The sequence below is a fragment of the Saccopteryx leptura genome, chromosome 4, assembly GCF_036850995.1.
Source record: "Saccopteryx leptura isolate mSacLep1 chromosome 4, mSacLep1_pri_phased_curated, whole genome shotgun sequence".
NCBI lineage: Eukaryota > Metazoa > Chordata > Mammalia > Chiroptera > Emballonuridae > Saccopteryx > Saccopteryx leptura.
The window spans coordinates 195,882,363-195,908,165 of record NC_089506.1 but is presented as its reverse complement, the minus strand read 5'-3'; the positions used below and the strand labels follow the sequence as shown (position 1 = coordinate 195,908,165).

At 48.0% G+C, this 25,803-nt stretch overlaps 1 protein-coding gene across 3 annotated transcripts in view; it reads right to left on the bottom strand.

Moving 5' to 3' along the window:
- Positions 1-25,803, bottom strand: part of AUTS2 (activator of transcription and developmental regulator AUTS2) — a 1,175,598-nt gene that overhangs the window by 337,628 nt on the left and 812,167 nt on the right. For all 3 annotated transcript variants that reach the window (XM_066382453.1, XM_066382455.1, XM_066382454.1), the window contains exon 5: positions 15,069-15,098. In XM_066382453.1, coding sequence (XP_066238550.1) covers positions 15,069-15,098 — 30 coding nt within the window. The remainder of the gene's footprint in view (positions 1-15,068; positions 15,099-25,803) is intronic.

Sequence of the window (25,803 nt, the reverse complement as noted above, 5' to 3'; positions counted from 1 at the left end):
AGAGACCTACTGTGCCCTGCCTGGGTCTCCCGGACAGCGACCTACTGTGCCCTGTCGGGGTCTCCCGGACAGCGACCTACTGTGCCCTGCCTGGGTCTCCCGGACAGAGACCTACTGTGCCCTGCCTGGGTCTCCCGGACAGAGACCTACTGTGCCCTGCCTGGGTCTCCCGGACAGAGACCTACTGTGCCCTGTCGGGGTCTCCCGGACAGCGCCCTACTGTGTCCTGTCGGGGTCTCCCCGACAGCGCCCTACTGTGTCCTGTCGGGGTCTCCCCGACAGCGACCTTCTGTGTCCTGTCTGGGTCTCCCAGAGAGCGCCCTACTGTGTCCTGTCGGGGTCTCCCGGACAGCGACCTACTGTGTCCTGTCTGGGTCTCCCGGACAGCGACCTACTGTGTCCTGTCTGGGTCTCCCAGACAGCGACCTACTGTGCCCTGTCTGGGTCTCCCCGACAGCGACCTACTGTGCCCTGCCTGGGTCTCCCGGACAGAGACCTACTGTGCCCTGCCTGGGTCTCCCGGACAGAGACCTACTGTGCCCTGCCTGGGTCTCCCGGACAGAGACCTACTGTGCCCTGCCTGGGTCTCCCGGACAGAGACCTACTGTGCCCTGCCTGGGTCTCCCGGACAGTGACCTACTGTGCCCTGTCGGGGTCTCCCGGACAGAGACCTACTGTGCCCTGCCTGGGTCTCCCGGACAGAGACCTACTGTGCCCTGCCTGGGTCTCCCGGACAGAGACCTACTGTGCCCTGCCTGGGTCTCCCGGACAGAGACCTACTGTGCCCTGCCTGGGTCTCCCGGACAGCGACCTACTGTGCCCTGTCGGGGTCTCCCGGACAGAGACCTACTGTGCCCTGCCTGGGTCTCCCGGACAGCGACCTACTGTGCCCTGTCGGGGTCTCCCGGACAGAGACCTACTGTGCCCTGCCTGGGTCTCCCGGACAGAGACCTACTGTGCCCTGCCTGGGTCTCCCGGACAGCGCCCTACTGTGCCCTGTCGGGGTCTCCCGGACAGCGCCCTACTGTGTCCTGTCGGGGTCTCCCCGACAGCGACCTTCTGTGTCCTGTCTGGGTCTCCCAGACAGCGACCTACTGTGCTGGTCGCTCGGCCCTGCAATGTGCACCCTCTCCTGAACTCATCCAGCCGAGGGTCCTGCAAGTTCCCCCCTGAACTCTTAGTTCCTGCCCCTCCCCCAGTGTCCAGTGACAGTCCTTTACCAGTCTGCCTTACTTGCAACCCGAGTCACCCATGACTCCTCCCTAAACTCCACATCCTAGTGGTCACAAAACTATGACAATCGCACTTCCGGAATGCCTCCAAAATCTAACTCCTTCCCTTCCCATCACCGGATTTGAGATCTCTCTCACCTCTCACCTAGCCCGTGATGACAACTTTCTCTATGGTCACCTGGCCAAAGTTTCCCTCCCACCACTGCCAGAATTCTCTTCCAGAGAGCCAAACTGGAGGTCACTCACCGACACACTCAGTGGACTCCCATCTGGATCAAATCTGAACTCTTACCTTACCACACAAGGTCTGATCAGATGGAGCCACTCTATCAACCTATGCTTCCAGCCACACCTCCCCGTCCCCACTACAGTCAACCTTGCTCCATATGAACAGAAGTACTCACGCTTCTCTTCATATGCTAAGCCTTTTACAACTCTTGGCTTTTTGCAAATAATATCCCCTTTGCTGATTACCTGCGCCATCCTCCCTACCTAGCAATGATCTGCGTCCGTCCGTGTGCTTCAGCAAGATCTAACTCAAATGCCTAGTTCATTTTTTTGTTTGCTTTCAGACACCATGCCATCCCTCAGTTTACCCTCTGGAAGGTGGAGGTAATTTATAATTCATCAAGGTACCTCAGCTTTCTCTTCAATTAGATTGTATCTCTCTGAAGCCTTCCTATCCTTAGTTCCCAGGACAGTGCGTGGCTCAGCATCCGGGGAGGGCCAGTTTGCTGAAGGGATTGTGAGAGAGAGGAGCCATGACTGAGCTTATCTTCCAGTCTTAGGACAATCATTTCCAGAAAAGCTGCCTGCTGTAGTTGAGTAAGTACTGCCTTACACACAGGTTAGGTGTTCTGGAATGACTACCGTTCCTTTGGACAAGTCATTTACGTTTGTGCCCTAGATAAGTAATTTTCTAATTGGCACCCTGGTGACTTCAAAGACCTGTGTATCTCTTAAGAGGTCTTATACTTGGGGAGTAACTCTTTACCCACTATCTTACAAGTGTTAATGAATCCTAGACCATTCTGAATACCTGCACATATGAACCCCTGCTCTATAAAATGCATGCCCCTCTACAACTTTCAATAGCTTACCTGAAGCAAGATCAAACCCATCTGTGAATGGCACTTAAGATGATTCTCTGAATATTCAGGCAAGTGTTGTAACATCATCGTACATGTATTCGTCTGTGAGACCCTGTGATCACTATGAAGGTCAACTTTGGATAATAAAGGCAGCTTGGGTGGCTGGCAGGAAGTCCCCTTGAATGCCTAACCCACATGGCAAGAAGGTTACACATGCTTCATAGACACGCTGTTTGCCCACTCCCTACCTTTCCAGTCTTATACCCACTCCAACACCACAGCGTTGCCTCCAGAGCACCATGTTAGGACAACATGGCCTGGCCTTCCTACCCGCAGCTGACAGGTGCGGGCATGAGCACCTGACCTCAGCGAAGCCAGTTCACAGTCATTTCTGGAGCACCTGCCCCTGGGACCCTAACCCAGCCTGAGCCAATCAGAGTCCTTCCCTTGGACTGTAGTGACAGCAGGGGAAAAGAAGAGACGGTCTCTCTTCGACTTCCACTGGCTGAGGCTGAACGGTGTTGTACTCAGGAGAATGACTCATGGTTTCTACCAACAGGAGAAATCCAGTCTTCCGAACAACCAAGAATAAAGCGGACAGAGGTAGAGAGCAGACAGGGAGGGCGCTGCCTTCTCTGTCGACGCCGCTGACGGCCAATCTGTCCCTGTGACCCTCTGATGGTTTGGTTACTTCAACACTTACTTGTCTTCCAAAAGCCTAGACATTCCCTTACTTATTAGTCTGAACTTAATTTCTGTTATTTGAAACAAAAGGAAAACCAAACCAAACCATGCTAACATAAACAGCCAAATCTGTTAAAACTTAAGTGTTTTAAAATGACCCAATGACTTCATAAAGTGTCTTGTAGGGGGTTCTAAGTATTTCAGGATGTGAAGATCATGTGTTTATTTAGTTACAGAGGGTGATGAAGCCTTTTATGCAATGAATAATTGCTCTATAATTGATTTGGTGGGGAAACTAAAAAAAAAATAATTTTTAAAAAAAATATCTGCTCTTCTTAAACTGGGCCAACATGCACATCATAGAGGTTCCGGAACGGGTGAGGCACAGGTGTGATTCGGCTCAATCAAAATGAATGGTCCACATACATTGTCATCCTGTCTCTGGGGAACGTATTATTTAACATTACTGCTGCATTCTAAACAGACCAGCTGAGAGGGATAATTACTTTTCAATGACTAGATCAATATTCCTGGCTCTTCTTTACTACTTGAGTGATTGGCGCTAAGGCCAGAGGAGAAAAGCAGGTCAGTCCCCTGGACCTCAGGGCCTCCGAGTAGGGAAGACCAGTGTGTGTGCTCGGGAACCCAGAGAAAGGAGCGCAGAGGGAAGCACAACTCTTTGTGTGCTAACCTTCCTGTCAATTTCTCAGTGGGAAAAGCCATGCCTATCTAGGGCTCTTCAGTCTCAGCATTTTAAAATCTGCCCTGCGGGTACAAGGTATAACTCACTTTATGTGTGGTTTATTGAATAAGTTCATGAACTGTTGACCCCACCGCACACACGGCCAAGGGGAAGGGCGGCTTTTCCATTCTGCCCAGGAGCGGTACCAACTCCAGCTTGGAAGAAAGGTGATGGGGCTGCAGCGGTGGAGAGAGGTCTGTCTGCAGAAGAAAAGGTAACGTCTGGGCTGCCGGCCCATGCGAATGTTTAAGTGTCCAGCACTCGGACTCTTCCCATCTGGAATGTGCGATGCATCTACTTTGGCTGACAAGGGTGGGCCCTGGTGTGTGTCCCACTCATTACTGACCTTAAACTGTCCTTTCAAGGAATGCAATTCATAATCAATTCATCACAGCTTTCTAATAACAATAAGGATCTAAGCAATATAAAAGAATGCGGTCTTTTTCCAGACTGACCAACATGAAACCTAAACAAAATGCCTTTTAAGCACCTTGGAAGTGTCCTTTGCATGCAAGTAATGTGCTGACTGCAAATGGGACTTATTACCTAATTAAAGCTCATTGCAGGGCATCTTTTTAGAGCAATATTTTGTTGGGTTTTCGAATTACAACTGAGAGCGATCAAATACTCTGAGCATTTGCTTTTACTCCAGCACATTATTACTCTCCCTGGACTTTCCCCATCAGTCCTCAGGCTTACTGCAATGTGGCAGTGAGGGACAGCCCAGGTCAGAGGCTCAGTGTGCTGCTTCAGAAGCCAGACAACATGGGTTCAAAACCTGGTTCTTCCACTAACTGGTGCAAGACCTTGGGCATGTCACATAAGCTCTCCGTCACCGAGTTCTTCCTCTGTGAATGGATGATATTCACACCCACCTGTTAGGCTGCAGTGTGTGTACACACACACACACATACACACACACACACACACACACTGTTTAATAGTTATTATTGCCTCTGTAAATAAAACACTTCAAGATTTGAAGTCAGCACATTGTAAATAAAACATAAGAATCCCATTTCTCCTATCATTTGCATGCTAGGTAAGACATTTTACCTCTTTGAACCTCAGTTTCCTAATAAGAAAAGTGGGGCAATCATGCCTACCCCTCACTGGGTTCGTGTGCAGACTGTACGGTGCAATGTGTAAAAGGTCCTGGCAACCATTTCCAACAGGGCTCACGAGGACATCAGGTTCCCGTCATGCTGCATGGGTGGACACAGGCTCTGCTGGGAGGACCCATGCCTCCTTCCTTTTGTCTGACCACAGGCAGACAAAACAATCAGAACCAGCCCAAGGCTTTGCAGAGCCTCGCACACACCCTGGGCTCTCCCTGGGAGAGGGAGCCCTTGCCCAGTCTACCGCGGGGTGAGGGGGGCACCGCCTCGAGGAGAGCGCGCAGGCTGCAGTGGACGCTGGGCCCACCGCCGCTGCATGCACACACAGCCCATCACTGGCCTGCCTGGGATGTGCAGAGACACACGTCTGCAGGCTGGCACCCAGGAACTCTTGCCCTGGCTCCTTTCTCAAGGCCAGAGGCCCCACCCCGCCCCCACACGGCACCTCTGTGCAGGAAGCCAGGGCCCTCGGGCTCCCTGTCCGACCGCCTGCCTGAAGCACACTCTGGAGCCGGGGACTTGCCTGAGAAGCCAGTAAAATTTTAATGCACTCTGTAGTGCGGTCATGTCATACTCGGTTATGGCAAATAATCCCAGATGCCTGCAGAGGTAAAATGGAGCTGTAATGTGCTTGCCTCCTAACCCGAGCTGACAGCGATGATGTACGACTACCATTAGCGGAAAATATCACTTCAACTAACCCATGATCCAGCTCCGCTCAGGGTCACATTATCCATGAGGAACAAATTACACTCCCAAAGTAAATACAAATTTTCTACACGAAATGGGTACAAAAAAAGGGAAAGGGGCGATCCGTTCCCTTCGCCAGCACGCTGCTGAGTGACACAGATGATAAAGGACAGGACAAATCATTGGCTGACAGAGTGCTGGGCCGTAATCAGCTCAGCCGGCACGCGGTCGGGCCGATAAACACTGGATTCTCCCCTTAGTGGCAGACACGTAATCTTTACCACGGCCAGGGCTGCTTCGGATATTTACTACCCTTTGGGCCGTAGGAACACCCCCTGCAGCATTTGCAGTCAGAAAAGGACATGCCCTGTGGCCCTGGCAGACCCAGAAACCCTCTGCAAGGGTGGGAGTCAGTGTCTGGGGAAGGGAGGAGGGCTCTTCAGGTGGCAGACAGCAACACAGAGTGGGGGCGCAGTTCAGCGGCCATGGTGATGTCATGGTCCATTCTCCCGTCCTGGTTATAGAAAGCAAACAGTCTGGGAGATCCGACGGCTGCAAGAGGTCCTGGAACAGAAGCTCAGAGACAAGCCTCTGTTCAGGCTCCCCACACTTCCTGGGGGCCTGTGAGCAGTCCCTGTTCCTTCCTGGGGTTTAGTCAACAGAGCAAGTCCCAGGTATGGAACTCCTATTTCCACGACACCTATTGTCAGGCACCTGCTAGGTGTGGGGTCCATGCTGGGGGTCTATGGTTTAATAAGATAGCTATACGTGAAAAGACGACTGGCTTCCTTGATCAAACATGGCTCATGCTTAGTCTTGTGGGTGGTGCAGCCTCCACCTCTCTCTACTCACAGTGGAGGTCCACAGGTGGATTTTGCCTCTCATTGGTAAGAGTTAAAACATAGACCTTGCAGCTCTTCCCTTTTCACCTTGGACAACGCCTTCGCAGGTTTATTTCTTTAAATGGCACACTGCAGAAGAGTTGACAGTGGACCCAGGTTGCATTTATTCAGTGTTGACTGAGCAACTCCATGTTTGAATTTCTAGAAGCTAGTGGGTGGTGGGTGGCTTGGTAAGATATAAGCCGGGCTTCTTGTGGCACAAGGAGAGTAAGGCACAGAGAGGAAGACAGCTGGGTCCTCAGATGGCACTTCTGGTCACCTCCCAACACAGCCAGTGTACAGGGAAGAGGGAGGGCTTGGAACTTAAGAGACGGTTTACACCTCAGCGCCATCATACACTAGCTCTTAAGTTTCATTTTCTTTATTTGTAAAATGACATCTGCTTGGGAAGATCAAGCCCATGGAAAGACCTGTCATTTAGTTCAGTACCAGTATAGTACAGATAATGAGCAAGGCTATTTAAATAGGTCACAAACAAATAACATTTGTACAGTATTTTAAATAATCCAATGTCCTCCTCAATGTGAAGTGGTGCTTCTTATTATTTAGTTATGACTATGGATCCTAATCTCAATTTTTTTTGCTGCCTCCCAAGAAATGAGTGTCATCTTTAGTCCAAGAAAGCAGAGAGTGATACATAATAAAAAGCCCCTTCTCCTCCAAGAAAAACCTCCAAAAAAAGATAAAAGTCTAAACTGAGACCCTTGGGTACCACAGCCACCCCATGCCACTGGTTCCTGGTCAATCCTTATTTCAAGTTCAGCATTCCACTGTCTCCGTACACATGCATTGACTTGGCAGACCCTGAGTCAAGCCCGGGGTCAGAGCAGCAAAGGAGAAAGCTGCCTCCGGTCATCCTGTAAGTAACTGGAGAGGTCATGCAGAGCTACAGCTAGCACTTCTCAGTACGACGCTCACAAGAATGAGAAGAAAGCTCTATGATGTATAGAAGGTAGTCCAGCCTTAACTTTGATAAAAAAAAAATAATAATAAGAAGAAAAATAACATGCATTTATCCATTGCATTTCAGGACTTCTGAAAGTATAAAGTTTGGCTGATTATTATCTTTTTCATACCTAGAATGGCAATATTTTAAGGAGGAATTATCTGTAAATATAACACCAACCAAGCATTGCCAAGTGGGGATTGACTGAGGCAAACACACACACACACACACACACACTCACACACTCACACACACACACACTCACACACACACACACACACACACTCACACACAAATACACATGTGCATGACTACAAAACAATTCGTCCATCTTTACTGAAGACAGAGCACTCTTCAAGTAGAATCACAGAATAATAAAACAGACTCTTCCAAGAACCAAAGAGCTGCCCTGGTGATTGATACTCCATGAGAAGCCATCAGCATAATTCAAGTTATCAGAAGTGTCACCAGTACCAATGCCTCTGTGCTTAGGACCTTCCAACTATTCAGATGACTCCGGATTCAGGATCAATTTCACGAGGGTGCAAGTCAACCCTTCCACCTAATTCCTCCTCAGCTTTGCAACCTTCCCTTCAAGGTAAACCATGAACTCCATGCCAAAGGCTCATGCTAAGAGAAAGCAGATCTTTTCTCTGGGAATGTGGAACCGTGTGCTCAACTCTGGACATTTCCAGAAGAATTCTTTTTATAGGTTTAAATCATACTCATTACCAATCAAGTGACTTCCTCAAACACATTACATAAGCTGGATCTTCACTAGTTCCCATGTACTCCGACATAGGGTAATTAAGGGACAGAGATTAAACTAATTGCTCTGCTGCCCAGTGACAGGTACATGGCGACAGACCTAACACAGTCAGGGAACTACAATGCCCATGTGGGTTCATCAGCAGGTACTTGGGAAAAAAAATAGGATATGAATGACTGAATGAATAAACCAACAATAGGTAATGACACTGTTCAGACATTAGGCTCATAGGTGTGTTTCCTTCAGTTCCTGAAAGCATCAACAGAGATGTGCCCTGGTGCCCTCTTTGGGATTCCAGAGAGCGGAAAGATGGAAACAAGCCGTATATAACTTCCTTCTGCTGCGGCAAAGAGAAGATACCATCACAGATCAATTTCCCTCTTGGTCTGCCATGTTGTTGAGTCTATGTAAACAGCTACATAGAAAATCAAGATATTCAGTGTTGGGTCACTAAATGTGGCCTCATTTTACAGATGACAAAACTAATACTCAGCAACGTTAGGTAACTCGCCCAAGGCCACGCAGCTGGCTCTTGAGAAATAAGAAACAGGTCTTCAGAGTAACCTTCTCCACTACTCACTCATGGTGAACAACAGAGCATCTAGACCTGTTCTTTCTTCTCTCTGTTCCTTATAAAAAACAAGAGTGCAAATGAAGATGTCTGACAAACTTCCCATAACTCTTGAGTATTCCTTTTTATTGATTTATATGTAATAAGAAAATCTCTACATTTATACCTCTCTCTTTTTCAGGTGCATGACAGGGTACTCGTCGGCAGATATTCAACATACACACTCAATGTGAGTGAAACAAGTTTTGATTTAGCATCAAAATGCCGTGATACGAAAAAAGAGAAGAATTTAACGAGAATCAGAATTTAGAATAATCTGCAGTAGAAATTTAACCCAAGATGGTATTAATAGACATTTTGGATGAGTATGCTGGAATTAAGCCATTTGGAAATAGGATGATGTTCGAAGAACAATTCTGACCCAGACATAATCTTAGAGGGGTAAGAAGAGGTTAAGTGGATGGGCATTATGAAGTCAGGCATCCCAAATGCAAAGCTCTTGAAACTCAGCCAGAACTAAAGAAATTTCCCAAATAAGCCAGGAAATTTGCAGATGGCTTCCAAGTGTCTTATGAAAAAATAAAAGTTTAGAAGAAATAAAGACGGCAGAAGATGAGACCTCAGTTGCGTTGGAACACTGGGACTGACGTGAACTTGTTTTCTGGACTTGCCTCCCGTATCCCTTCTGTTTGGAGATCATGCCAACTTAGCAGAACAGTGAACCTGACTGAACACCTATGTCACGCCAGGCGTCACACCAGGGCGAGAACGTGGGCCCCTGCTCTGCTCCCGGGGACTCGGCGCTGGCTTTGCTGCTATGAATGAAGCTGGAAGAGAGGAGGAAAGTCCTCTGTCTAGCCGCAAGACGGGACAGCATCTCTAAGCTGCCTCCTCATCAGAACAAGTCCTAGTTGCAAACCGAGGACGGAACAGTGAGGGCCTCCCGAGCTTCTGGAATGTTGCTGAGGGTGCACAATCACTACCGCTGTGAAACGTGGCCAGGGAAGGGATGGGACTCTTCCACTGTAAGCAGAAGTCACATGCCCAGGCTTCACTTTGACATCTCAGCACTTTCCGTGTCTTGCAGGAGCCAAGCTGGGCATGTGGTCTGTGTTGAGTTAGGAACGTAAGCCTCTGCTGGTTTCCTTGCCGCTTTTCTTAGAAACTACACCCTTCCCACACTCGTGAAAACAAGGTGATCAAACCAACAAACGTAACATGAATTAATATATATAAAATGCAACCAAAAAAGTGTGGCATGAGAGAGGAAGCTGGTGTGGAAAGCAGGTGGTACTGCACTTGCAATTACCAGGGGTCTCAAACTCACGGCCCACGGGCCGCATGCGGCCTGCCGAACAATTTTGTGCGGCCCGCAGACTAATCCACGAAGTTCAAAATATTTTGGGTAAAATTAAGTAAGCCTAGGGGCCTACTTGTATTTTTCATTTCTCTAGCATCCTAGCTAGATATTAGCTTAGATAACAGCAGTTGTGATGCGAACTACAGTTTCTGGTCGTTTTGTGACACTGAGTAAACTGCATGTACGATTGTGCTTGTTGTACTGATTTTTTTTTTGTTTTCAACTGCAGTGAGAAAAGTGTTGCGTAACAGTTGCCTTTTGTAGACCTAGTGCGGCCCACCGAACGGCTGTGATCTTGCTCTGCGGCCCACATGCTGAGTTGAATTTGAGACCCCTGAATTAGCCCGTGTCCCAGGAGGCTGTCTCCAGTTACTGGTGAGCAGACCACAGGAACCAAGCCACCTTCTTCTCCAGGTGGCCACTCAAAGGGTGAAAAGCCCAGACAGAGAAACTGCAATCAGGACTCATGTTAGAAGCTTCATTAGGAAAACGAGAGTTCACCTCTATGGGAGATATTGTGTGTGTGTGTGTGTGTGTGTGTGTGCGTGCGCGTGCGCGTGTGCTGCATGTGCGGACACTCCACGCGTCTATGAGCATAAGCATCATGTGGCTTCCTCTGCACAAATACTGTGGTAGTTTTCACCTTTCCTCTGAGTGCTCCAATGTTTAAGAGCATAACCAGTGGAAACCTGTAAGTTTCTCTTTGACAGCTGTTATAAAGTAGAGGTTCTCAATACTAATTGTGTATCAAAATTATCTTAGGAAGCTTTCCAAAAAAACACAGACACTGTGCCCTGCCCCCGATGTACTGAATCAGACCAGCTCCCCTATGATGGGCACCTGGGAACCCACAGTGTGGCATGTGGTACAGGGTGTATAATGTAGCCCCTTGCCGTCTGACCGTTCCAGGACAGCAGGCTTGCTCTTGGCTCCAAGGCTGTGCCCAGAAGACAGCCTGATATTTAAGATAAGAAGTTCTGTTGGGGGACCCTTCTTAAGGCAGAATTTCACTGCCCTTCCTTTAAGCTCATAGCAGAAAGAAGTGCCCTTGGGGATGAAGGCTGAACTTCAGGTTCCGGTGGGGAAAATCATCCATGCAGCCCCCGGGCAGGTCTTTCCACAGAGCCAGAGCTTTCTGAAGAGGAGGATAGGCTTCCTCCTGCCCCAGGTGGCTCTCTCTCTTTTCACCCCAAGTGAAACAAAGGAAAACTACCATTCATGGAGCACATGCTATGAGCAGGCATGGAGCCAAGCACCTTCACTGAAATGTCACAAGACTACAGGTGGAGCTGTTGTCCCCATTTGGCAGATGAGAGAACTGAGGCTTGTCCCCAGCTACAAAGTAGCAATGGACAGTCAGAAAGAACCATAGACCACCTGCTGGACATGGGGGTGTAAGGTTTGGACCCCTGGGCACTACGCCTTCCAACCAGCTCTGTCACGTGGCCTACACAGGAAAAGGGAAATGAGTAGACAGAGAAAGAATTACTTTTAATCTTCAGCTTAGTTTCATAACCGAACAGGAGGGCGTCTCTCGGCATAATGGGCGCTGCCAGTGGAGGAGGAAGAGAGGAGGCAGGAGAAAATACAGGCTAAATAGGTGCAACTGTGTGTGCTGCCTCTTTGTTCTCCTGATACCCGTTCATTTCGTGGGTGTGTGTGGAGGGGGTGTTGGAATAATTGCTGAATTTGGGTGATTAAGGTGACAGGCGCTGCCTCTTTTCTTCGCACTAACTACAGCGAGACAACCCCACATCTAAGATGCAGTCTTCACAGCCTCTTCTAACCCCTCGCCCGATTTCTATTCCACCCGAGTCCTCCGGGGGATCTGATAGGACAAGAGAGGCTCTGCTCGGGTCTCATCAAAGCCTCTTCCATGCACAAGTAGGTCTCCTGCGTTTCCGGAAAGCGCTGCTTTTTCAGTCCCTTTCCCGGGCACTTCCACGTTAATTAGTAAGGGTATCATTTTATAAATTACAGCTTCGTATCAGAGGAAAGCAGAGTTTATCTTAATTCCTTCAGCTGTGTGAAATACAGTACCCTAATTTTAGACCGCCGGTTCTGCAGATCCCCATGGAGTAAGAGAATGACAGGTCTTCCAGAAAGAAATCCCAGCGGGTGCCCTACAAGTCTCACTTCTGCCTCCAACAGCATCCCTGGTGGGATTGCTGAAGGGATCCCAGGGCACTGAGTGGCATCTTTCCCACCATTAGCAATTCAGATTTGAATGCGAATCCTCCAAGCGGCACATGAAAGCAGCCCCTGCTTAGCTGTGGGGCTCGCCAGGGGCCCAGAAAGGACACGCTGGCACGGAGGAGGCTGACAGGGGCCCAGGCTCTGGCACAGAGCACAAGTCTGGGAGAACAGAATTAAAGCCAGTGATAAACACCAGACACGCTCAGTCCAAAAGGGGAAGCCTGATCATCTTAGCTATGACAGGGCCAAGGGGGCACGCTGCGATGGGAGTCCTGACTGCTCCTGCCAGGAGCCCTCGGGGATGCCCGGGGCATGGGGTGAGGGGCAGACGATGGGAGTGTGCTTGTGGCGCAGCTCCCCGTTAAGGAGAAGAGGACCCACAGGGCCGCCACAGGCCACAGAAAACACAGCGGGGCAGCGGAGATGGAAAGTGCGCACGTGATGGGGAACCCTCTAAATGCCCCTCCCCTCCCATCATCTCCCCGATTCTGCGGACTTGCTTATAAACATCTCCTGACTCTCCTTCATGTCCTGATACCATCCCACGCTCTTAGTGGCGGGTGCCCCTGTTAGTCTGGCCCCGGCGCCCTTGCGGCTTTCCGCTCTCAGAGACGGAAACCTGCCCAGCAGTGACCCGGGAATGCAGGTCCCGGAAAGGGTCAGTTCAGGTGTTCTCGGTGTGTGGGAGGCTCCCCAGGTCCCTCTGAAAACCACACACTGCTCTGGTCATTCCCCAAACTACCGACCAGATGATCGTCTGGACCAGCGGCGCCAGGAGCCTCTCAAGAGTCCAGGAAACGGGCCTGGGACGAGGCCCGGGCGTCGGGATGCGGACGGCTCCCCTGTGATTCGGACTACAGTGGAGGTGGGGACTGCTGATCAAGATGCCTGCACAGAACGCACAGCTGGACATCCTTCCCACCTTCCACCTCGGCGGGGGGCGGCGACGCCTGTGGAACGCATGGGGCCTCTACGGGAAGACTTCCCGCTCGGCGGCGGAAACCCCAAGAAGGCGCATCCCCTACCCTTGGAGCAGTGGCCCCAACTTGGAAAATGAGATCAACCATCATTGCAAAGGAGCCCCTGGGACGGCAGAAAGTGCAGGCCCTCCCGGGGCCTGTGACAGTGACTGCCACGCGGGAATGTGGCCTGATGTCTCCCAGGGGCCCACGGGCACGCCTCGAACAGGGAGCCTCTTCTGCTGTCCGTGTGCCCCTGGCACCTACGACACACTGGCGCGGGAGGCCCCCAGGGGACCTGCTCGAGGAGCCGAGTCCAGGGGCTGGAGTAAGGCAGCTCCTACTTGTCAGTTAAACAAAAGAATAATCCACAATCCCCTTTCAGCGTGTACTTTCGCTGTCATCCAACAGCCCATTACTGTGTCACAGCACAGCGCACCCTTCCACAGGTCACTTTGTTTAAAATGACATGGATAATGCACATGTCAGCAAGCTGACAGTCCTGGGCGTCCTTCAGAGATAAAAACCTCGGGCTGAGAGCCTGTTCTTATCTGGGGGACACGCACTGGTCTATCATCCAAGTCGGGCAGAACATGATTTCTCCAGAGAGCACTTTTTTCATTTCCTGATTTTAAGGAAATCAAATAAGCACCATTTGTCTTCATCTGAATATGCTTGACCTGCTCAAATGATGATGTCTCGCATTTTATAACAGGCTACATATGCTGAATTCAAATTAACAACAGGACAGAACAAGAGCCTTTCCGTCTCTTCTCGGAGGCTGGCAGCTGAGGAGGGGGAAGAATCTGGGCCGATGGAAAGGTCCCAGTCAACGCTAACCACAGACCCTGAATACCATCGGCGAGCCCGGGGGAGGTGCCAGGTGGAAAACAGGGCTCAGACAAGCCCGCTCCGCCAGACAGGTCCGAGGCTGGGGCAGGGAGAGCTAGTCCCTTCCTTGTGGTGCCCAGAAATACAGAAACCACGGTATTCAGGTAACTCTTTTCGAAATACATGAAGTAGGCACAAAACTGGGAAGAAACGTGGTTGGGGGATAAGAACACGTAGGAAGGCAGACCAAACGGACGGACGATCCCTCTGCTCAGGCAGCAGGGAGGTCACGTTACCAGGCAGGGCTCCCGTTGTGGAGAGCCCCACGCAGAGCTCCTTGTCTCGCTCCGTGCTGAACTGGATACACAGCGGCTGGTGGCTACCAGCCCGGGAGCTGAGTGTGTACCTGCTGGAAGAACTGCCCTCCCCCTCAGCCACCCACCTGGATGAGAAGAGAACAGTGCCCTCCCAGATGATGTCCCCTGCCCCTCCCCACCCCAGGCTGACATTCCTGGGAGCATCACCACGAGCATTTCTGTCAAGGAGGCCAATATGCACTGAAGAGTGGGAAGAAGCATATGGGCCAGGAAAACAGATGAAAACATGACATTATGAATACAGAGGAGCACGCTTAATGTTCCAATCAAGGATTCAAAAAGAAAAATCAGATGGCGATTCAATGATTTCCTCTTTAAAAACTTCCATAAAGAAAAACAAAAACAAACCAAAAAACCTTCGTGTCACATAGGTGCAATACTAAAGGGCTAGTTAAAAAAAAAAAAAGAAAAAAAAGCGGACCTCACAAACAAAATGTGATTTCTTATTGTAGAGAATGTCACTGTGTAAACAAAGCCTGTCTCTACAGAGGAGACAGGTGCTGTCACGGTGAAGCAGGTACCCCAGCACCTGCCACTGGGTGTGGGAAGACCATGGTGCTCAGTGTCTGGTCTACTGTGCCCACAACTGGGGTGGCTTACCTTCTCTTCCTGGTCACTGTCGCTGTCACACTGAAAAGGAAAATAAGAGAATAAGGGTTAGTGCAAAACTTGAGTGGGTTTTTGTTTTTGACACAGAAATATAAAAAAAAAAAGGCATGACAAGTAAGGGCGTCGGACATGTTATCTGAGCTGGAGAAAGTCTCTTCAGCTCCCACGCTGGGAGGCAGGTGAGCAGCCGCGTGCTGAGAAGCTGCCCCGTGGATTTTTCCGGCGCCTGCGCTCTGCGACCCCTCCTGTGGGCCGTCTGGCAAGTGCTCAGCGCACCCGGGAGCCCTCGGCTGCCCCCCAAGGAGCCAACCCGGCCACAGGACTCAGGCGAGTCAAGCTCATTCAGTGGGATTCAGAACAAGATCGATTCTCTAATGGAGACCTTCTGCTCATGTCAGTGGCTGTCTCTCTCCCGGTGCCTTTCTAGAAGGAAGGAGGTAGCCCTCGGGCACGGCCTTCTCCCGTTTGGACTTGGAAGGAAATAGAACATAATGGGTGAGGCTTCCCACCTGTGAAAGCTGCCTTCACCAGGGGTTAGAGGCCCAGAGAACAGAGGGAATATTCCCTACAAAACGCATGCCAAGGATACGAGGTCAGGGTAACAAGTCAACAGTATGGGCAGTCGACTCTGTTTAACAGACTCCAAGCACCAACCGCTGAGCTGCGTTTGGGACAGCCAGAGATTGGTAACTAGCTCTATGCACTGGGTCTCTCATTAGAAGGAAAAGGGCAAAAAAATCATATAATTAAAAAAAAAAAAAAAACAAGAATATTTTGTTATCCAATATTTCATTTTTCTAAAAGGGATGTGTTTTGTTAGAGAAAACACACAGCAGATAAAATAATACATCAATTCCTGCACTCAGCTGCCCTCGGTAAGCACTGCTAAGCTAGATGGACGTTCACGGCCGCCACGGGACTGGCCCTAAGGTGGTGCTCAGGTTAGCAGCGTGGTCACGCACCACGCAGAGACCGGGATGTGTTCTGAGAAGTGCACTGTCTGGCAATTTCATTGTTGTGTGAACACCATCAAGTGCACTTCCACAAACCTGGTGATACAACCTACCACACTGCTCTATGGTGCAGCCTACCGCTCCTAGGCTACAAGCCTGTACAGCTTGTTTCTGTACAAAACAATATGAGATTAAATCAAGCACAATAGAAAAGGATGCAATCAAGAGAGGCCAGAAACGTAAGATGAATGAAGCCGTGCCCAGTGTAACACGGAATACCGTTTTTCAGCAAACGTGTTTTTTTTTTGTCAATAAGAGAAAGAGCACACTCTAATAAGGAGCATAGGAAACACATCAGCCTGTAACACAATCGCAATTAATGCCAAGCGTTCTGTGCTGTGTGTTATTGCAGGTACTGTGCTTCCACAGGTTTGGCAGTACAGTAGGTTAGTTTATATAAGCTTCCCCACAAACACATCAGTAATGAGTCGCCCTATGATGTCACAACAGCCACAACATTGCCACATGATGAAAAAATTTTCAGCTTGTTATAATTTCACGGGACCACCGCCACACAGGGCGGCTGACTGAGACTCTGTGGAGCCTGACTCTAGAGATGGAATTAGGACGCAAACACTGACAGGGGGTGGGGGGTGCCATGATCAGAGTGACGTTCTGTTCACATGACCCTTCCCATGGTGGAGGAGGGACAGGGCGCTGTGGGGAAAGACCCGGGTCATGGGGACACCGATTTGTCAACCAGCGCTGTCTAATCCAGCACAGCGTGTGGCTTCAGAAAGGCAGGAACAGATGGCTGAGCGCTTCTGAAGGCAGAACCAACAGGACTTGGTAACACATGGATGTGGGGAGCCAGCAAGAGGGACGCATCTAGGATGATGCCAAGGATTTTTAGTGTGGCCACCTGGATATGGGACCTGATGTTGCCATGAACAGAAACGGAGAATAAGTTTGCTTATACAGCAGTCACTAGTGGCTAGATACCCACAGACGTTCACCATCCCCTCTCCCCAGTCTGTGCCGTCTCCTGAAATTTCGAGATTAAAAAAGCCAGACAGTCTCTTTCTCCCAACCTTCCTTGCAGCTAAGGGTGGCCATAAGGTGCATTTCTGGCTGAGACTTGAGCTTGTTTCTGCTGAGGCTTCTGGAAAATTTTGCTCTCCTCAAAAAAAGGGAGAAAAGCAGGGAGCACTTGCCTCTTGCCTTTGAATACAATTGCATGGTGATGTGAGGTGTAGATATGTGGCAGCACCTTGTAAAGATGAGGCAAAAAGCCCACATACAGAAACAAGATGGTGGGCCGAGGAAGAAACACCTTGGCAGAGCTGAGCCGCTCGAACCAACCTCAAGCAGCCAACCTCTGAACTTTTCTCTCTTCAGCGGGCAATGCAGTACCTTAGTGTTTAACCCACTGTCAGAGAGCTTGCAGTTGAAAAATAACGAGAACCCCATCCAAATAGACATCTTGGTATTACACTATAAGACACAATTTGGAGACTACTTCTCCTTCTAGCCAAAGCTCTCTGTACTATGCACATTCAGGAACTCACATCACAGCCTCACAGACCGAAGAGTTAGGACTTTTTCTTTGCCTACCGGCTTGGCTCCTCGGTGCCACGGGGTGGTCAGCATTTTAGTGACTGCACTCTAACCAAGTGCCACTGCATCATTTCCAACCGAGCTTCCAACCTCAGATGGTCTCACCTTGCTTTCTGTTGCCTGATCAGTGGACCTCTCTATAATAAAGTCACACGAGGTGAGGTAGAAAATTATAGACCTCTCTATAATAAAGTCACACGAGGTGAGGTAGAAAATGGATGACGTAATGATCCCGAAGGCCCAGAACAACAGACAGATGAGAAACGACGGTTCTCCTGACTGGGGGACTTTTCCATTGTCTTGAATTAAGGCTTCCCTGAGGTTCCTACGTTCTGAGCACATTTTCAAGAGTGACAAAGCATGACCCAGGAGGGGCATGGAAGAGAGAAGAGGGCTTGAACAGGCAGGCTTATGTTCCCAGATGTTCACAGCCCACCTTGTGAAGCGATCCATGACAGCTGAAGGCTGCGGCATGGCCTTTGTCCACAGCACCAAGGACTGGTGTGCAGGGGGCAGAAAGGGTGGGGAGGTCGGGAAGGAACTACCCCCGTGGTCTACACACCACTCCCCCCCCCCCATCCTACAGCAGTGTGTCCCTGGGACCAGTTATTTCTATCAAAGTGTTAAGCTTCCTGCTTTCCAATAGTCCAGTTCTAATTTCAAGGTCCACTTAATTCCGCATCAAGTAATTACTGATATACCCAGAAGCACCTTGTCTCCAGAGTTAAGCATATGGTGGAGAACTGAGACCTACTGGTATCCATTATGGAAGCAGCACGGATGCCAAGCCGATTAAAAATGCTCAGGCTCCCCACACAACATGCCGGGTGAGTGACAGCTCCTCGACAAGGCTAGTCGCAGAGTCTGCCAAAACAGTCTCTGCTGTGCTGAGGCCCACATGGTGCGCTGAGAAAACAGTTCCATTTCTGGTATTAAATTCCCATACTGACCCGAGGACTTTGCCGTGAGCTCAGCAGGAGCGCACCATCCAATTTACAGCTCCACTCTCTGGAGCCTCGAGTGCCAGCCCCTGGCAGAGACGAATGATGGTCAACCCCTCCAGCTCATAAATTATGCAAAGGCAATAAATGCACTCAGCAAACAGCGCCTAACGTTTGCCTAGCCTGGCTCCTAACACACTCTGTAAAGAGCCAGAAGCTCGACACATACAAGAGGTCTATTCCACTCATAAAGGGGGTTTGTTGACAACTCCAGACGGAAAGCGGGCCATGGGCCTGAGGAGTCTTTCTGCTTCGCTGGCAGCGGTTTATGGGCCTGCTTTATGACAAGGGGAGGCTGTTTTATAGAGTCGGTGTGGGTAGAATTCATGGTCTCAAATTCACAGTAATACACTGTACAGCTTTCATACCCTAAGTTCAATACAAGGTGGATTTTTGGCCAAAGGAGTCTTGGTCTTGGAAGGTTAAAAGAAGAAGTGTCTGCTGCCTGATCCCTAGACACCCACTCCAATTTATCAGAGTTCATGCCGAGCCACCTCTGGCTGCAGGTTTATGTCCTGCATGAGGCTGGGAAACGGAAGAGGCATGTCAGATGCAGAAATGGGCTCCCAGCGGACCTGGCCATTTTAAGCATTTTGACATCGGGGTGCTGCACTGGTTTATTAGCAGACAGGTTTGCACACTAACGACCACCTTGCGGTGACAGAGGAGTACTCTCTCTGTGACTAGATTTCCAAGCCCTTCGTGAAAAGCAGAAAATATTTTCCTCCATCTTAAAAACAAGACACGAGAAGGAACGATCAGCCCTTGTATCCCGGCCAGGGAAGAATTCTCGGTCATTTGGCTGTCAGACAGAGAGCCCACCTGAGCCCACCACAGACAAAGAGGGAAATAGGAAGGCAGGGAATCTGAACCATGTGCTTCAAATGCAGAATTAGGAAGAGCCTGGTTCCTTACCCGAGTCCATGCAGCCATTCCAACATGTCACCACCCACTTCTGCGTCACCTCCTCCCTCCAGCTTCACAGATTAGACCTGAACCTCTGGAGGCAACTTCTTCATGTCCCAAACATGTCCCACCCCTTCAACTCTTCAACCAACCAATCAACAAACCAACCATCCAACAAACCAACCAACCAACCAAACAACCAACCAACAAACCAACCAAACAACCAACCAAACAACCAACCAACCAAACAACCAACCAAACAACCAACCAACCAACCAAACAACCAACCAACCAACCAACCAACCATCTGACAAACCAACCAACCAACCCACCAACCAACCATCCACCCACCCAATAGTGTTTCCTTTTAAACATTAATACATATTTTTTTACTATGTCTTTTTTTGAAATTACCAATCAGTCTACCACCCTCAAACCTGGTTCACACATTTGTATCATTCCTTTCAGCCTGTTCTCCATGCTGTCCCCTCCTTCACACACACGCATTTTAAGAAATACTATGGTATTTTGCAACCTGCTTCGTTTTCGCATACCATGCCAAATACTTTGGTGAGTAAATTTTTCTCTGTAACATCGCTTTTTTTTTTTTTAAGAAAAGGCTGCACTGCAATCTACTGTTTAAATTGTAAATAACCTAGTTAAAAAGTTCCCTAGTGCCTGACCTGTGGTGGCACAGTGGGTAAAAGTGTCGACCTGGAATGCTGAGGTCGCTGGTTTGAAACCCCAGGCTTGCCTGGTCAAGGCACATATGGGAGTTGATGCTTTCTGCTCCTCCCCTCCTTCTCTCTCCCTGTCTCTTCTCTCTAAAAAAATTAATAAATAAATAAATAAATCAAAGAAAAAAAAAGATCTACCGGAAGACATTTAAAAAATAAAACTAACTAACTAATTAAATAACAAGTTCCCTGGTGCTGGATATTTGGATTGTTTCAACTGAACTCCCCAGAATTTTCCCCGTGTACGCAGTCACCGATACTGTGTTTTCCCTCGAATCTTCTCATGGCCCTTCCCTTTCTGCGTATTCTTGACTGTCACTGTCTCCCCAGAGTGGCACCTGCAATTCTATTGTTTCTAGATGATTTCCAGGGGAATCTTTAAAGATTCCCTTTGTTCCCTCTGCCATTTCTATGTTGAGACTAAAAATCCCTATGCCCACCATCTGCCAGCCATGTGACTTTGGAAAATTTATTTCAAGTCTCTGCATCTCAGTTTACTTACCTATACATGTGGGTGATAATGGCATTTCTCTCCTAAGAACATGAGTTGCTATATGTAAACAACTTAGACAATGCCTGGTTTAGGGTAGGTGCAGGCAATAAGTGTTAACTATGGCCATCATGTTTCCGTGTGCTAATCCCCCTTCCTCAGGCCCCATCAACATCTCAGACTCAAGTATATGTCTAAATCTAGACCCACCATCCTTTGCTGAGTGCAAAGCTGCCCCTCTCCTGTGCTATGCTCACAGCATCACTGCGCAGTCTCTCAACTGCCTAAATGAACAGTCTTGCCATCATCCTTGAGCAGACCTGCCTTCCTTTCTCACCCCCATTATGGCTTCTACCTTTCAAGTCCTCTCCATCTCCACGGTCACGGGTGCTGCTCTAGTTCAGGCTTTTATTTTAACAATGCAAGAGGCTAATAATGACTTCTTTCAAGGGCCTATGGTCTCTTCCTTTTCTAATCCAAGTCCTTACTGACCACCGTGGATTTCCTAAATTTCAGTTTGATCATGACACTTCCCATGGCCTGCAGGGTAATAAAGACTCTTGACAGTGCTCCCAACTTCCCCATTCCTGCCTTCTAACCATTCCTGCAACACAGTGCTTCTCAGACTTTCTGTGGACAGGGATCACTTGTTTTTGTTTTAGTTCTTTACTTTCCAATAACTTGTAGACCAATATTTTTGTAATATACAGTAAAAAATAAATTGCTAGAAAAATAAAAAGAAGCAAAGACATATAAAAATACATGTTATTATGTAAGATATAAAATTACTCTATGAAATTGCTATAAAAGTTTCCAAAGGCTGACTCTCAGCTACCATATTAATCTCATAGCAGACCCACGGACCGGCCTTGGTCTGTGTTCACACTTTAGAATAGCACCATCCTAACCTATCCCTTGTTCTAGCCACAACTGGGCACACTTGGCCACACTCTCAGCCCTTACTATCTTTGCACTTAACAAATCCTTTTGTCTGGAATTCTATTCCACCGAGTTCCTATCTAAAAATCTTTAATGTACCTTTAAAAACACAGTGCATGTTTCAATATTCTTCTTAGAATTAAGAATTCTTAGGTCCTGGCCGGTTGGCTCAGTGGTAGAGCGTCGGCCTGGCGTGCAAGGGGTCCCGGGTTCGATTCCCGGCCAGGGCACACAGGAGAAGCGCCCATCTGCTTCTCCACCCCTCCCCCCCTCCTTCCTCTCTGTCTCTCTCTTCCCCTCCCGCAGCGAGGCTCCATTGGAGCAAAGATGGCCCGGGCGCTGGGGAGAACTCCTTGGCCTCTGCCCCAGGCGCTAGAGTGGCTCTAGTCGCAACAGAGCAACACCCCAGAGGGGCAGAGCATCGCCCTCTGGTGGGCAGAGCATCGCCCCCCTGGTGGGCGTGCCGGGTGGATCCCGGTCGGGCGTATACGGGAATCTGTCTGACTGTCTCTCCCCATTTCCAGCTTCAGAAAAATACAAAAAAAAAAAAAAAAAAAAAAAAAAAGAATTCTTAGAATTCTAATCTCTTTTTTTAAAAAATGAATTGTTCTGTCTCCATCCCATCCCAAACTGTATTCTACTGTTTACCACAATAGTCTTCCCGAGTAGAGAGTGCTCTAACATAGGTAAGGGCAGTGCCCTGCTCATCTGAGTATTTCCAGGCCTTGGGACATAGCAGGTGCTCAATCATACTGATACATTTCTCATTCTTATTTGGAATTCTTCAACATGTGGTTGATTCCACATAGCACAAGCAAACTATGATTTACAAGACAAGTAATTCCAAAGAAAGAAGCCGCAGGAAACACAGACCAACTTGACTGCTTAATATAATGGGATGTGTATTTGAATATACTGGGCAGGGTTAAAACTGTCAGCAGAGCCTCCAGTTGGGGCCCAGGAGAAAATATCTCCCATCAGCTCTGGCTGGGTAACTCAGTTGGTTAATGCACTGTCCCAGTACACCAAGGTTGTGGGTTCCATCCCCAGTCAGAGCACATACAAGAATCAACCAATAAATGCAGAAATAAGTAGAAGAACAAATCAATGTTTTTGCTCTTGCTCTATAAAATAAATCATACATTTAAATATACTTTTTTAAAAAATATATCTTCCATTAAAAGGCTAAGAAAAGATGTGACTATGATTTTATGGTATTTCCTCAAAAGCGAGCAGTTCTCATTTCCGTTTGGGAATCTCAACAACGGCGCTTTAAGGCTCTGATTCAAACTGAAATGAGTCAAGGTCTGCGACACCTCTCTGCCTCATTCAGAATGAAGGAACAAGATGGAATTCTGGGTACCCCGTGATGGAATGCATTCTTAAGCAGAAAGTGGCAATCATTGAATACATCACATCCAATGACATTGAGGAGGGCATTGCTCTCTATTCTGCTCAATGGACCTTGCGGGAACAGTTATTTCGTATCTCAAACCCATTTATCATTGCCACCAAAGATGTCAGGGCTGCACACCACCACTGAATAAAGTTATTTTATTCTTCTTTCTGCCGAAAGGAAATGAGAGGAAAAGGAGGGAGAACCCCAACTTGTAAACCACAGCATCTGACCTTAGGTACGATTGAACTTGGCTGCAGACAAAACAAATCTATTCCCCTTCGGGGCAGGTGGTTTATCTAAGACCGTAAAGATATCCCTCACCTAAAAGCAATTTCAGGAGAAGCCACCTGCAGAAAACATGACACTTATTTTCTTCCTGGAAGAAGTGAGGTGGCGGCTCAGTGACTATAAACATGTCCACCGTCATTGTCTCATCTGCCCCATTCCTTGTACATGCACACCCGACAGCCATGCTGGATGCATGGAGCAAGTCTGCTGCTCCGTGCCTGCTACCATGCCACAGAGCCCTCGTGTCACGCTGTGTCCCTTCCTCTCACAGTGGCTCTGGACTTCATGTGGAACTTAAAGCTATTGGGGCCCTAGAAATAAAAAGTTTAATCCTGAAGTGGTTTGAGGTATTCCTATTGATTTTAAAACGATGTCATTTGTTCCTCTTCCCTTCAGTCGCAATAATAACTATGTCTGATCAAATTACAGCGCTCAGAAAAAATGAAAGCCGCCTCAAAAAATCTGTATGCCAAACAATAGCTTAAACCAGTGGTCCTCAACCATTTTGGGGCCACAGGCCGGTTTAATGTCAGAAAATATTTTCACGGACCGGCCTTTAGGGTGGGACGGATAAATGTACCATGTGATTGAGACAAGCGTCAAGAGTGAGTCTTAGACGGATGTAACAGAGGGGATCTGGTCATTTAAAAAAAATAAAACATCGTTCAGACTTAAATATAAATAAAATGGAAATAATGTTAAGTTATTTATTCTTTCTCTGCGGACAGGTACCAAACGGCCCATGGACCAGTACCGGTCTGCAGCCCAGGGGGTTGGGGACCACTGGCTTAAACGATAAGAATAAAACTGGTGGGTGATGAAGGTTAGACTTGACTTGGGATGTTGAGCACACAATACAATGTACAGATGATGGACTGTAGAATTGTAAACCTAAAACCTATGTAATTTTATTAACCAATGTCACCCCTATAAATTCAATAAAGAGTTTTTAAAAACACTGATGAGATGAAGGTTGGTATAGCCACTGTGGAAAGCTATATATGAAGTTACTTCAAAAAATTAAAAATGGAACTCACTGCCTTGTGACCCAGCAATTACATTTCTGGGAATTTATCCAAGGAAACCCAAATCACTAATTTGAAAGAATATCTGCACCCCTATGTTCACTGCAGCACTTTTTATAGTAGTCAAGATCTGGAAACAGCCCAAGTGCCCATCAGTAGATGAGTGGAGAAAAAAAGCTGTGGTACATTTACACAATGGAATATTACTTGGCCGTAGAAAAAGAAGGAAACCTTACCTTTTGCAACAGCATGGATGGGTCTAGGGGGTATTATGCTAAGTGAAATAAACTAGTCTGAAAAACACAAGTACCATATGAGCCCTCTTATATGTGGTATCTAAGGAACAAAAGCAAGTGATGAACAAAATGGAAACAGACTCACAGAGAAGAGACTGACAGCTGTCAGAGGAAATAAGGGTTGGTAGGCTAGGTGAAAAGGTGAAGAGATTAAGCAAAGAAAAGAAAATCTCATAGACACAGACAACAGTGTGATAATCACTAGAGGGAAAGAGAGTGGGGGAGGAAGAAGAGGGTGAAGAGGAATAAATGGTGATGGAAGGAGACCTGACTTGGGGTGGTGGACACACAGTACAATATACAGATGATGCATTATAGAATTGTACACCTGAAACCTGTATAATTCTATTAATCAATGTCACACCAATAAATTCAATTTAAGAAAATGAAAAGCTGTTCTCTACCCTCTCACTGCATGGAAGCCGAAGGGGAGACTGACACTGGGCAAGAGAGTGATGTGAGCGGTCTCAGAAGAGACGGACAGTGGAGAGCCCATCTGACCTAGAGGGTCAGGGAAGGTTCCCCGAGGAAGAGACGTTTCAAAGGGAAGTTTAAGAAAAGAAAAATAAGTGAAAGGTAAGAATAAACCTTCTGACAGTCTTATAAAAATGAGCACATTTGAAAATCGTAGAAGGTCCACCAATCTGCAGTTGTTGAGGTATAATGGACAGAAAATGTACAGAAGCTTCTGGAATTCTGTACTGGAGAGCTATCATTCCCACATGGGGAGTCCTCAGAATCTGGCAGTTTTGCAAGTTCTCAGCTTGAACTGGCCAGACCTCACATGACCACTGTGGTCTGAGGGGCTAAGGAAACACATCTTACTCTCCCTCTAGACCAGTGGTAGTCAACCTGGTCCCTACCGCCCACTAGTGGCCATTCCAGCTTTCATGGTGGGCGGTAGCGGAGCAACCAAAGTATAAATAAAAAGATAGATTTAACTATAGTAAGTTGTTTTATAAAGATTTATTCTGCCAAACAGCGAAAATCTGACATAAAGTACTTGGTAAGTAATTATTATTATATGCCTTAACTTGCTGTAACTCTGTTTTATAAATTTTATAAAGTCAAGTTA